The sequence below is a fragment of the Nothobranchius furzeri genome, chromosome 12, assembly GCF_043380555.1.
Source record: "Nothobranchius furzeri strain GRZ-AD chromosome 12, NfurGRZ-RIMD1, whole genome shotgun sequence".
In the NCBI taxonomy this organism is placed as follows: Eukaryota; Metazoa; Chordata; class Actinopteri; order Cyprinodontiformes; family Nothobranchiidae; genus Nothobranchius; species Nothobranchius furzeri.
This window is the reverse complement of record NC_091752.1, coordinates 56,060,767-56,074,310: the sequence shown is the minus strand read 5'-3', so window position 1 is coordinate 56,074,310 and position 13,544 is coordinate 56,060,767. Positions and strand designations below refer to the sequence as shown.

General features: G+C 42.2%; 1 protein-coding gene and 1 long non-coding RNA gene across 14 annotated transcripts in view; one reads left to right on the top strand and one right to left on the bottom strand.

Annotated features, from left to right (window-relative positions):
* tex2 (testis expressed 2) overlaps window positions 1–7,278 on the top strand; it is a 43,531-nt gene extending 36,253 nt beyond the window's left edge. For 12 of the 13 annotated variants that reach the window (XM_015945659.3, XM_070542729.1, XM_054750561.2 and 9 more), the window contains 5 exons: window positions 213–333; window positions 1,235–1,357; window positions 1,647–1,856; window positions 4,113–4,233; window positions 4,517–7,278. In XM_015945659.3, the coding sequence (XP_015801145.3) occupies window positions 213–333; window positions 1,235–1,357; window positions 1,647–1,856; window positions 4,113–4,233; window positions 4,517–4,666 (725 nt within the window). In that variant the 3' untranslated portion in view covers window positions 4,667–7,278. The remainder of the gene's footprint in view (window positions 1–212; window positions 334–1,234; window positions 1,358–1,646; window positions 1,857–4,112; window positions 4,234–4,516) is intronic. The other variant, XM_015945660.3, reaches the window with a different exon arrangement.
* A 2,159-nt stretch (window positions 7,279–9,437) lies between these two features.
* LOC107376526 (uncharacterized) lies at window positions 9,438–10,110 on the bottom strand. Its single transcript, XR_001571826.3, has 3 exons — window positions 9,850–10,110; window positions 9,608–9,638; window positions 9,438–9,514 (listed from the first exon to the last, which is right to left on the bottom strand). It is a non-coding gene; the product is annotated as an uncharacterized lncRNA (long non-coding RNA).
* Window positions 10,111–13,544: the final 3,434 nt, after the last annotated feature.

The following is a 13,544-nucleotide window of genomic DNA, read 5'->3' as shown; positions in this document are numbered from 1 at the left end:
AACTGCAGGAATTGAGAAGCGAATTATTATCCCATCGCCTGCTGGTCGCATCAGCTGATAATCAGAGCTGACCTTTTCTGTGTTTGCAAGGCAAAAGGTCATCTTCCTGTCGGATCTGTTGGTCGTCTCAAACCAGTTAAAGCAAAAACAGTCAGAAACAAACAATCGGCGTGGTTTGTAACCAGTAACAACTTTTCTCCTTTCCTGTTCAGGTCTGTGGTTTGACCTGGAGGTGTCATACGCAGGCTCCTTCCTCATGACGCTGGAGACTAAGCTGAACCTGGCCCGTCTGGGGAAAGAGGGCGAGGGGCTCGGTGAGCATGGGAAGGAATGGTGAGGATTTCATTTACATATATTTTTAGAAACAACTTATATTTGTCAGAAATGATCAAACTGAATGTTTGAGGGATTGGTGTTTGTGCTAAAATAGGTGGTGTTAGCTGTCGTGTGTGTTTTTCACTATTCCCACTCTTGTGTCGGCTCTTCCTTCCTCCTCCCTCCACACACTAATCCTGCCTCTGTTTCGGACGCCTACAATCACGGATCTGTCCAATGACTGGTGAGTTACTGGGAATGGACTGCCTGCTACCAACGCAACAACTTTTCTTTTGCATTTGGATTGCTGGACCTGACTTTGAGTGGATCGGTGGAGCTTTAGAGCCTGTGATTTCTTTTAGTTGCTGTAGATTTAATAGGAATTAGCGCTGCTTGTCAAACGCTCTGTGCAAAGTTTGTGACTCTGCAGCAGTGACGTGTGTGTGTGTGTGTGTGTGCGTGCGTGCGTGCGTGCGTGCGTGTGTGTGTGTGTGTGTGTGTGTGAGTGTGTGTGTGTGTGTGTGTAATAAATAATCGTTTGTTGCAGCCCTAAAAACAACAAAAACAAGAATGTTGGAGCACGTTGTTGGGTGTACTTGGAGTTTTCTGCTCTGTGCCTTGTTGTAGACCCCCCCCCCCCCCCCCCCACACACACACACACACACACACACACACATACACACACATTTAAAGAAGCTGCACAAATTTCCTAATCACACTTTGGCCTCAGCAAGTCACCGCAGTCCCCTTGTCTGACCCCAACAGTGACGATGGAAAAAAGATAAAAATACTTCCTGTTTCAGCGTAAACCAGACCTTCTGACATTTTCTTAAACTGCTATCTTTGTGATTTCAACATGTGTGTGCATGCGTGCGTGCGTGCGTGCGTGCGTGCGTGTGTGTGTGTGTGTGTGGGACAGGTCCAGGCCAAGGACGTACTGTCTGGCAGATAGCGATGAGGAGTCATCCAGCGCTGGCTCATCAGATGAGGAGGATCCCCCTGAACTGCTCAGTGACAAACCCAGTCTGCCTGCATCTGAAGGGTGAGCCAGTGTCTCATTAGAGCATCGGCACGTACCTGAACTGAAGACGGTCAGAATCAGATTAATACTAATGTGCTGAAGCAGAATCTTCTGCCCCCGAGGTCCATCCACCCACTCTGCCCCACACGTTTGAAGGCTTGCTGCTGATTTAATGCATCACCCTCTCCCCTTCTCTCCTCCTCCTGCTCCTCCATCGTCAGTGCTGAGTAGCAAGAGAGGCAGTTATGAATAAATGATGAACCTGACTCACTCCTCACCCGCCTCCCTCCTTCATCCTCTGCTCTCGTAGCTTTGTAGGAGGCCACAGACCCAGCAAGATCATGCGCCTTGTGGACAAGATAGCCAAGTCCAAATACTTCCAGAAGGCCACGGAGACGGAGTTCATTAAGAAGAAGATGGAGGAGGTATCCAACACACCCCTGCTGCTCACCGTGGAGGTGCAGGAGTGCCGAGGGACACTAGCTGTCAACATCCCACCTCCTCCCACAGACAGGATATGGTGAGTATGCCAGAAACAGATTTATGTGGGCAATTAGAGTGGAAAAGTGCCCCCTCTGCTGGCCAGATACAGAATTTACTACAAGCAACAAATCCTATCACCAACCAAACTCATTAAATATAACAGTATTACTTATATACTATTAAGAGCTTTTCTCTAGTACCTATAAATTCACACTTTTATGAAGTAAGGCTGCCCAGTCATAATTCAAAATATTATGATTCTGATTCTAATATTGTGCAGCCCTGTTGGGAATATTATTTAAACCTCTTGTGCATTTTTAAACTCATTAATTCCATAAATTGTACTGAAGAGGACAGAAAGACACATAAATAAATATCCTACATTTTTAAGGTTGTTTTTTCGGGTCACCGTTTGTGGAGCGTTGTTCTGTACAGTGGCACCCCTAAGGGAGGCACTACAGCAGGGGTCCTCAATTATAATGGTCCAAGGGCCACACACAAAAAAGACCCAGAAGCAAGAGGGCCGGAGGGAGATGCACACTTGGGCTGTAATGCACATAACACACAAGCTTGCAATATAAAGCAGGACAACACCTGTCCCCCTCCAGCTCGGCTGTGTGACTGCACTAACCTGTCCTGTGTGACCCTCACCATGTAACCCCCATGCTGTCTCTGGAGGAGCAGATAGGAGACAAGATCTCCTGTAACTTAAAATGAACCAAAGCTTCCTCCCAGTTTCTCCTTAAGCTGAATTTAACATCAGTTTATCTTCATGAAACAAAAGAATAAAATGGAACAAGAACTTCCATCTTCTATTTCTCTCTCTTCTCCATGTCCCTAAATAAATAAATAAATAAAAGAGACAGATGGTTACGCTGCAGCCGCCGTCACTGACCCCGCTCTCTCCCCTAGACCGGACCTCCCGACATCACAGCACTCGGTCTGACTGAGCGCTTCCAGGAGAAACAATAATGAAATTATGAAAATAATAACACGTGTTTGGAGGAGCGTCCTCTGACCCTCTCTCTCTCTCTGTCTCTCTCTCTCTCTGTCTCTCTCTCTCTCTCTCTCTCTCTCACTCGCTGATCGAGCGAGCGGAGCGCACCACGCGACAACCCGCTCAATTAACATAATTTACGGCCCAAATCCAACAGAACCGGTCGGGCTGATTCGATTCGGGTTCGGTCTCAGGTTATAACTCCAGCGCTCAGCCCTGCAGAACCACATAAAGGCAGATCAAAGTTTCCTACCCGGTAAATGTGGAGAACACCGCTCTGACAGATGTGGATGCTACGCTGGTGCCGCCATTAAAATAACAAAACTACATTCCACCATAGTTGATCATGGTTCTCTTCTATGATGCAGAATCATTTATGCCCGCACCTCGATGCATTGATTATTTGATTATTTTCCTCAGCTCTATCCTACACCTCCCGGTCGGCCGTCGAGGGTGGGGGGTGCGCGCGGGGTTTGGGGGCCACAAAGAGAGGGCTTGCGGGCCGGACGTGGCCCGCGGGCCACCATTTGCAGACCACTGCACTACAGCCACCTGGACAGTTAGAAACTAATCTTTTAGTTTTTGTTTTAATTTGTGTTTTTTTTTTTTTACATGAACATGTCAGGACGTTTTGGTAATGATCATCAGTGGCCCCATCTGGCCGCCCTCTTTAGGAACAACAACTAAACCTGTTGTTGTTGTAAAGTGGTTTTTTTGGGGGGATAATATTTATAATTAAACTGTGTTTCCGCCAGAAACTGGGACTCATATTGCTCTAAAGTCCAGATCTGGGAATCTGGCCGCTCGACAGAGCCAAATAGGCCGATCGGATCTGTGTTTGTGCCGATACAATCAGGAGATAACATCTTGAGGCATCAGTTTCTTGTAGTTTTGCCCTGATAAAATGTGATCCGTTCAGATAAGGGATTAATCATTTGCAAGCAGGTTTATCTTTTTACACGTCGACTTTGTCTGAAAAGTTAATAAAAAGATGATTTACTTTTATCAATGAAAAACAGATTTTCTGTAAACCTTTGTTTTGTTATGCAACTCTTCTTCTGTTGACACTCTTGTTATTTATTGTCTTGCAGTTATTTTAAAGAATTTTCTTTTAATAAAAACAAAACGACCTGTGAATCACAAACAACTGTAGGCTTAGAAACCCCGTCAGACATGACATGTCCCACCGATGGTAAAAACAACATGTTCAGTGTTTTAGACAGACTCTAAATCATGAAAACCTGACCTTTCTCCAACCCGTTATACTTCCTGTCACCGTGTCCTCTTGATCATCAGGTACGGCTTCAGGAGTCCTCCTCACCTGGAGCTGAGAGCACGACCTAAACTGGGTGAGAGGGAGGTCACTCTGGTCCATGTGACCGAGTGGATCGAGAAGAAGTTGGATCAGGAGTTTCAGGTACGACCTTTGAAGTAAAAACTTTCCTCATCACAAAGAGAGGATGAAGATTTATCTGAAAGCAGAGTCTACACGTGCCTTTTTCACAGTGATATCACGTCTGATGCACACCTGTCAGCCTAGAGTCCCTGTGAGGTCCACATTTATCTCTGCCTAACTCCTCTGTGTGTGTTATTGCAACCCCCCGGCACACACACACACACACACACACACACACACACACACACACACACACACACACACACACACACAGCAACCTTAAAAACTCTCTCTTCTCTTGTAGAAAATCTTTGTGATGCCAAACATGGATGACATATGGCTACCCATAATGCACTCTGCCATGGATACGCGCTCAAACGCCAACTTGGTGACTTTGACGAATGACGACTTGAAGGATCCAGAGCCGCAGGAGTCGGAGCCGTCTGATGTATGAAAGCTATGATTTGTGATGTTTTACCACAGAAGAAACCCCTCCTGCCTCTCAGAAACAGACGATTTTTATCAACATTCCCAAGTTATGAGATGGATCTTCAACATGAAAAATAGAGCTGGAGGAGTGTGACTTGGATTTCTCATTTGATCACATTTTTCTCTAACACTGAGCTCCTCTGAACGAACACAACTCCTGGGGTGTGGAGAGACACAAACATATACATGGTGGATCAGCCAATAGCCATCTCCATCAGCTAGAGGAACCATAATACCTGTGATGTACAGCTGTACCAAACATGATGTGTGTACAGCGTAATTTATCTCATTTTTTATTTGTTGTGTGTGTGTGTGTGTGTGTGTGTGTGTGTGTGTGTGTGTGTGTGTGTGTGTGTGTGTGTGTGTGTGTGTGTGTGTGTGTGGTGTATTGTTGCTACATTAGCATTACTCTGCTGCCACTGATGAAGAATGTGTACAAGCATTAAGGGAACACCACCATCTGGTAATTTATAGTTGTGCAAAAGTACTTGCTCACTTGCAGATTTCTTCTGTTTCTGCCGTTTTGTCACAACTTTCAACATCAGATGACCTGAGCATAATGCAGATTCCAATGAGGATTTCATTTATTTGTTCAAACCAGCCTGATAATAGGTGGAAAGTATTTGACCCTTAATAACTGATTGAACCGCTCTGATGGAACAACAGCAGTCAGGTGTTTGTAAGAACTAGTCACGAGTCCCTCATCACTGTGGAGGGATTTGATCTTCTTTACTGAATTGTTTTAATTCAGCCATTCTGGAGGGTTTTCCAGCAAGGAGGTCAAAGGTCAGACATCAACTACAGACCATCACACTACCACCACCATGTTTGACTGTTGGTTTGATGATATTTTTCTGAAATACAGTGTTAATTTTATCAGGACACACACTTTTCTAAAAAGTTTCACTTTTTCTTTGTTGTCCATATTGTCTCCAAACTCTCGGCAATTGGGAGAGAATCAAAGTGGAGCTGCTGCTCCTCCATGTCGAGGTGTGGGTGTTTGGGTATTGAGATTGTCCCCTGGACACCTTCCAGGGGACATGTCCTGCTGGCAGGAGACCCCAGGGTTAACCCAGGACACTGTTGCGGGAGGGAGGGGGGAGGGGGGGGTTCGACTGGGTCCTCTCTGCTGGAGCTGCAGGCCCCGCAACCCGTACTTGGATAAATAAGTGAAAACGGATGGAAGTTTTGGGAACGACGAACGTGTTTTTAGTAAACGTGAGAAAACAAAGGTTTTGTCCTGGGCACACTTGACCTGGAGGCCATTCATCATGACTTCTGACCTTAACCCAAGCCATTGAGATCTGCAGTTCTTTACATGTTCAGGATTATTCTGTTGTATTTATTTTTGAGATCTTTTAGCTTACGTGTTTTCAGACCGGTTGTACTGAATGATGTAATTCCACGTGTCTGGTAGTGATCCGGTGTGGCTGGTGGACCCAAAGTCAGTTTTGCAGAGAATGTATCGCAGTTAATACACGACTCAGCAAGGAGGCAAACCCTTTTTCTCATAGAGCCAGTTTGGTTGGGACAGAAATTTTTAAATTCTAATTAACACTTTAAATCTTACATGTGTGGCAAGGTGGAGAAACGAGGGCCCGGGTGGGATTCGATCCCCAGACTCCCGGGTGAGAGTCATACGCTCTAACCAGTCAGCCAAAGGGACCTCCCCTTGGCCAAGTAGCCAGGGCGCATGATCAATCGGGACACTGTGACAGGACGCTCACACTGTCACAAATGGTCTAAACATTTAAGTGACAAAAAAGGGGGAAAAAAACCATTATAACTCTGTAGAGGGTCAAATGCTTTTTACAGCACTGTAGCTAAGGGCCCGAGCACATATCACCGCCTTTATCCATCACACACTCTGCTGCCTGGCGCGTAAATGCAAACCAGTCTGTCTTAGTGCTAACTGACTTGAGGTTTGTGGAATGTATGCCAGCTCAGTCGACGTGCTTCTAAGCAACATATTTCAGCCATTTTTAGAGTTGAATAAAAGTAAAACGTTGCTGTTATTGCCAAAGTTTACAGTGACGGGTAAAGCAATCGCTTCAAACTTTCTGCTCTCCAACATACAGCCAGCTCTTTTACTACGCTGGGAGATGAAAATCTCAAACTCCACCATCTGTTGGTCAAATAGATCCACTTTACTTAGGCATCATTCTGGATCTTAGCCATATTATTTATTGTCTGCAGTTACAGCTGTTGGGTTATTTATTGATTTGCTGTTCTATGTTGTAACTGTTAAGAAGCGACACCACCAATGATCTCCAACCACAGCAGCTCCAGAGATGACTTTATAGACGTTCAGGTGTGTGTGTGTGTGTGTGTGTGTGTGAGGCAGAAAGTGCCTTTGAAATAATCAAACATTCCTTCATGATGAGCCACCTCATTTCTCTAATCAGTAAAGGGAATGTCTGTGCCATGACCGTCCGTTAAGACTTGCTCTTTGGTTTTCTTTCCTCTTCATTTGCAGTGATGATGTTGGACATTGCTGTTCTGTTCTGTTCGGTGAAACTGCAGAATGTTCTTGCTGTTTGTTGTGGATTAATAAAACTGTTTGCTTGGAAAATAAAAGACGTGCATCTTTGTGGTTGTCTCAAAAGACAGAAATCCTTTTACTTTAAAGCAGTGGTTCCTAACCTGGGGGTCCCGACCCCCACAAGGGGGCGCCAAAGCCTCTCAGTGGGTCGCCAGGACCTTAAGGGGTTAAAACTTCATTTATTACTTGTTTATAGCTAACGTTTTGCTCACTTTTTTTTCATGAGTGAAAAGTTTACTGATATTAAGACAGGAAATAATTAGTACAGAAATAGTAACACACTTTTAAGAACATTTTGCTCAGCTCACTGTTTTATTTTCAAGTGTCAAAAGTTCATTAAAGATAGGACTGGTTGATTAATCACAGCCTTTACAGTAAATAATCTAGTATAAACAGTAATATACACATTTAAGTACATTTTGCTCAGTGTATTTTTATGTGTCAAACATTTATTGAAAGGAATGATTGATTTATCAGTGTTTACAAGAAACAATGTGTTCAGAAAAGTAATACAAGCTGTTAAGCACATTATGCTCTGTTTGGTTTTGTTAATGACTTTGTTCTGTACTGGAGTCTACTATTACTGTTATCTATTGAATCAAAGCATATTAAAATGTGCTTGAACAATTTTATCATTTCTTAATACTGTTTGTACTGGAAGAGAGAATGGGAGGGGGTCGTCAAAAATTTTACTGGTAAAAAATGGGGTCCCTTGGGAAAAAGGTTGGGAACCACTGCTTTAGACCATCAAGTCCACATTTTATTCAAACTGAGGTGAAAGTTGTTTTAACTCACCTTTTCAATTGATGTGGATGAAAGTTGAAAAGGCTTCAATCAAAATATTGAATTTCTAACTTTTAAACCTGAAATCTCCTGATGCTTTGCAACAATTTAATTGCAGTCTCAGTTTTGAACATTATAGACTCAGAAACTGCAAAAGCAGACTTTTAGTCTCATTTTAACCACTGCATTTAGTCATTTGAGATAAAAGTCTGCCGTTATGAAATATGTGCACCTAAACAATTAAAGGGGCAGTTCAGAGCTTCTGAAGTGTTTTTGTGGAAAGGTTTTGAGTAATTAGTCATATATGTTATAGTCAGCCTTTTAAACAGTCTCAGTTTAAAGAAACAACTATATGATCTCAACAGATGAGTTTCAGTCTTGCCTGGAGGCAGGTAGTGTTTCTGCAATTTAAACTAATTTTTATCATTTAATTGTAGTTTAAGCATATAATTAAAAAACCTTTCAATTGTATTTTTGAATACTGAATTATCAAATAATTTGCAGCACTTGTAGGTATCAGCAATTTAAATCTCAACTTTTACAAGGTACTTTGTAACTAAAGTAACTAGCTGTTAGCAAGCAGGGCTGGCTCTCGGGGGTTATTTAGCCCAATCCTGTTTATTTCCCCCAGACGTTTTGCGCTAGAAGTTACTGTACAACTCTGCTAAAATTAAGAGATTTTGAAAAGTGAAGGGGGATCAAATGTTGCTTTACTTCTGTCTTTAAGCACACCTAAGTAATGTCTGAGATCCATCTTGTACAATAGTTGAGTTCTTTAGTGATGTGACGTTCACGAACGAATCAAATCTTTTGAACGGATTTTCAAAGTGAATGATGAGAGCCAAGTCTCTGTAGAGTTGTTCATCTTAACCTCCCGGAAGTCGGTCAAACTCACCTGCTCAAACCCCACCCACCGCTGGGATGGACTTAGGAGGAACCATAGATATGTACATAAACACGTGTTTATATACATATCTATGGGAGAAATGCTAACCAACCCTGTGCGCCCTCACGGACGTATTTCTACCAAATTAGTATTTCTTTAACAAATGGTTAATTGACTCCATTCACATGAAAGACTTTCACATAGATCCAGCATTGCCATCATGGACCCCTTCATTTTACCCATTTAAACCTTAAATGCATTAAATTAAAACGTTTTAAATGCATTTATCAGACATTACCCAAAACTCCCATGCAAACTTGGGTTTAACATTTGTAATGTCTTCAGAAATATGTCTTGCTTTAAAAGGGAAACTTAGGAAAAATGCTAAGAGACCCCAGTTATGACAAGACTTATTTAATCTTGCACTTAACTTGATCTGGGTAGCTGGCAAGGAAAATGCCATCCCACGTCATAAAGTGCATCAGATATATAGTAAAATGTGAGAAAAATAATGAGGCAGAAAGGTTTTATTGTTAAAGCACATTTATTTATTGAAGACTTTTATTAGGTCAGGGTACCACCATCCATTTCTTGAGTACAACCTGGAATGACAAAGAAAAAAAAGTCTCAATTATTAAAGTTTCTACAATCAAATCTGGTTAGAAGTTCAATTTGGAGTTTTATCAGGTCCTTACTGTTAGAGCTGGGATCATCCAGGTGCAGCTCCTGCACAAACACAAAGGGTCTGGGTCAGTTTGGTTACTGTAAACGTTTGCGGACTCATGCTGGTGACGCCATGTCAGATCGAAAGGTTGACTTCATTTTTAAATCAGAAGTCTAACGCATCAAAGGTCATCAGCCATGAGCCAAACACACAAGAACATCACACTTTTGTATGTATGTAAACTACAGCTTAATGCGCTTTGACGTCTCTTACCTTTGTACCAGAACAGGCCTTCTGCCCACGCGGATGCCACGTGAGCAGTCTTGAGTCTTTTCTAAGTGCGCAAATTTTACGGAGTCACACAAGCAGTCACGTAAAACCATATTTACAGAGAAATATAGACGCAAACAGCTTAGAGTGCATTTCAAAAACGAGGCTTTGAAACTTAGGGAGAGTAATTTAGGCTAACAAGCTCACTACGAGAGCTGTAAGAAGAAAATGTCTCTCGGATGTAAATGGTTCATTTTATACCATATCCGGTGACAACAGGGCTGCTCTGATTGGCCATAGAGAGCCAGCCCAGTTTAGAAAGCCATTTTATCAAATAATAGTCATATTAGGACTTTCATTGCAACAATTTTTAAATATTTTTGGGCAAATAAAAATCCAGTCAGGTAGATCTTACAGTATACTTTTACTAATAGTAATTGAGATAATTTAGAATTCAGTTTTGACCTGTATGGATGTCATTCTGACTCCGGGAATACAAACATTTTTTTTTCATTATTTTGTCCCAGTGATGGACTAGTGATCTGTTTTGGGAGCATCTTCCATCTCCTGTCTGATAACTGCCAGAGATGGACACCAGCTCCCTGTGGTCCTGCTTAGGAATAAGTGTTAGGGAATGAGTAAGTGAGGGCGTCCGATGTGCAACAATAGCTGCTGTTGCTTGAAATGGGCTCTTGTTATTGAGGTATTGTTATTGTTGTTAATAATAATAATAATAATTATTATTATTATTGTAGTAGTAGTAGTAGTAGTAGTAGTAGTAGTAGTAGTAGTAGTAGTAGTAGTAGTAGTAGTAGTAGTAGTATAAAAATAATAATAATAATAATTTTGAAAAATGTTGAACTTCAGTAAAAAAGGATTTAACATAAATATATTAACTATGAAAAAGATGCAGATTTTTGAGGTGTTTGAAAATTAGGAGTACAGCAACAAAGCACACATACAAGGAATGTGGTATTATGGTTTCTGTTTAGTATATTAATACAATTTAAAATTAAACATTTAAATAAACGAGATCTGTTATTTGATTCAAGTCAAAATTTCAACACAATTACTTTAGAAATATAGCTGAATTACTTCTTCAAGAATAAGCTGAATAATTTTGGGTGCAAAAAAGAAAGAAAAACAAGAAAAAATTATTTAATAATATCCCAAGGAAGTAAATTCTGTTGTTCTCCTGAAGCTGTCGATAATTGTTGCTACCAAGGATTATGAGTGTGTTTTTACTGAGCGATCCAGTGGTGTCCAGCCATGGTCCTCAATGGCCCTATCGCTCATGAGGTTTCTACAGTTCAAAACCCTGATTTTAATCGGCAGAATACTAACAGGCATTTTCGGAACTGAATACTTGCTGAACTGATGATTCAACTATTTAATCTGATGTTTTAGGGCAGGCATACATTTAAAATGTGCTGGATAGTGGCATATATGAAAAACAGGACTGGATGCCACTGGGGGACAACAATATATAAAACAAAAGAAAAAAGAGACATTTTGTCAACTATAAGACTTTTATGTTTATGCATTTAGCAGACGCTTTTGTCCAAAGCGACTTACAAGTGATAATCGGCATTTTGCTCTTGAAGCCAACAACAACATCAATAACAACAACAACATTGACATCAGTCATGGAGAGGAGGGAACAAGGAGTGGACAGTAGAGAGGGGGGACGGGTGCAGGGAGGGTGCTAGTTTAGAAGATGCTCTCTGAAGAGCAGGGTCTTCAGGAGTTTCTTGAAATTTGAAAAGGAAGCCCCTGTTCTGGTAGTGCTTGGAAGGTCATTCCACATTTGTGGAACGATGCATGAGAAGAGTCTGGATTGTGCTGAGCGTGGTGTAGGCACTGCTAGCCGACGATCCTGTGATGACCGGAGCGGCCGGGCCGAGACGTAAGCCTTTGCAAGAGGATTCAGGTAGATGGGAGCCATACCATCTCGGACTTTGTATGCCAGTGTTAGCAATTTGAATTTGATGCGTGCTGCTAGCGGTAGCCAGTGGAGCTCAATGAACAGAGGGGTGATGTGTGCTCTTTTTGGCTGATTGAAGACCAGACGCGCCGCTGCGTTCTGGACCATTTGAAGAGGTCTCACAGTACAGCCAGGAAGACCAGATAGAAGGGCATTGCAGTAGATTGCACCAGGAGCTGGGTGGCATGTTGTGTTAGGTATGGTCTGATCTTTCATATGTTATACAGCGTAAAGCTGCATGAATGAGCAACAGAGGCAACATGATCTTTAAAGGTCAAGTGTTCATCAATCATAACACCCAGATTTCGAACTGCCTTTGAAGGAGCCAGAGATAGGAAGTCATTTTGGATTGAGATATTGTGCTGTATGGATGGTTTTGCTGGGATGACAAGTAGTTCAGTTTTAGAGAGGTTGAGTTGGAGATGGTGGGATTTCATCCATTTTGATATGTCAGAGAGACAGTTTGATATTCGTGCAGAGACGGTGTGGTCGTCCGGTGGAAATGACAGATAGAGCTGGGTGTCGTCTGCATAGCAGTGGTAGGAGAAGCCATGTGATCGAATGATCTCACCCACTGAGGTGGTGTTTATGGCAAAGAGAAGACGTCCTAGTACAGAGCCCTGGGGGACTCCTGTGGCAAAATGGTGCACGGTAGAGGATTGTCCAAGCCAAGATACACTGAATGATTATCCTGTGAGGTACGATTCAAACCAGGCGTGTGCTTTCTCTGTGATGCCCATGCTAGAGAGTGTGGACAAAAGGAAGCCATGGCTGACAGTGTCAAATGCAGCCGATAAGTCGAGTAGGATAAGCACTGAGGATTTGGCAGTCGCTCTGGCTTCTTTTAAGGATTCTGTCACTGCCAACAGAGCAGTTTCAGTGGGGTAGCCCTTTTGAACCCAGATTGGTAAGGGTCAAGCAGACAGTTTTGTGAGAGGTATTCTGTGATCTGCTAGAAAGCCACCTTTTCAATGATTTTGGACAGAAAAGGGAGGAGAGAGATAGGTCGGTAGTTCTCCACATGATTAGGAGGAAGAGATGGGTTTTTTAGCAGCGGTTTAACCTGAGCATGCTTGAGAGAGGTGGGAAATGTACCGGATGTCAGTGAAGCGTTGATTACATGTGTGGCTACTGTGGCTACTGTAGGAGCAATAGCTTGGAGCAATTTAGTCGGAATGGGGTCAAATGGGCATGTAGTAGGGCGGCTGCACGTGAGAAGCTTGGACACACAGTTCTCAGTGAGAGTAAAAAGAGGAAAATGAAGCAGTAGGGCTTGAGATGGTTGGGCTAGAAGGAGTTTATGGTAGTGAATGTTCAGGAGTGGCCAGCTGAGTAAACAGTTTGCTTATAGCTGCCACTTTGTCAGTGAAGATGAAGTCTTTTGGATACTTCTACAGCAATGTCCGCAGGGAAATTCAAATAACTTTCTTCAAACCTTCACAATAAAAGTAGTAAACATACATGTGTATCTTTTAAAACACCCACAATTTTTGAACATTTGTTTTTTAAGTATTATTCTTCAGTAAAACTCAAACATTTTGTATGTTTCAGTTGTTTTGAGGCTGGTGTGAATATTTGAGACTCTTATTGTGAAGGACTGAAGGATGTTCCATTAGTTTCGTTGTGAAATATAGGAATTTCAAAATAAATGAAATGCAATAAAACGTCTCTTTAAAAAAAACTTAGAATTACGTAGCCAAAATGAAATGCACAG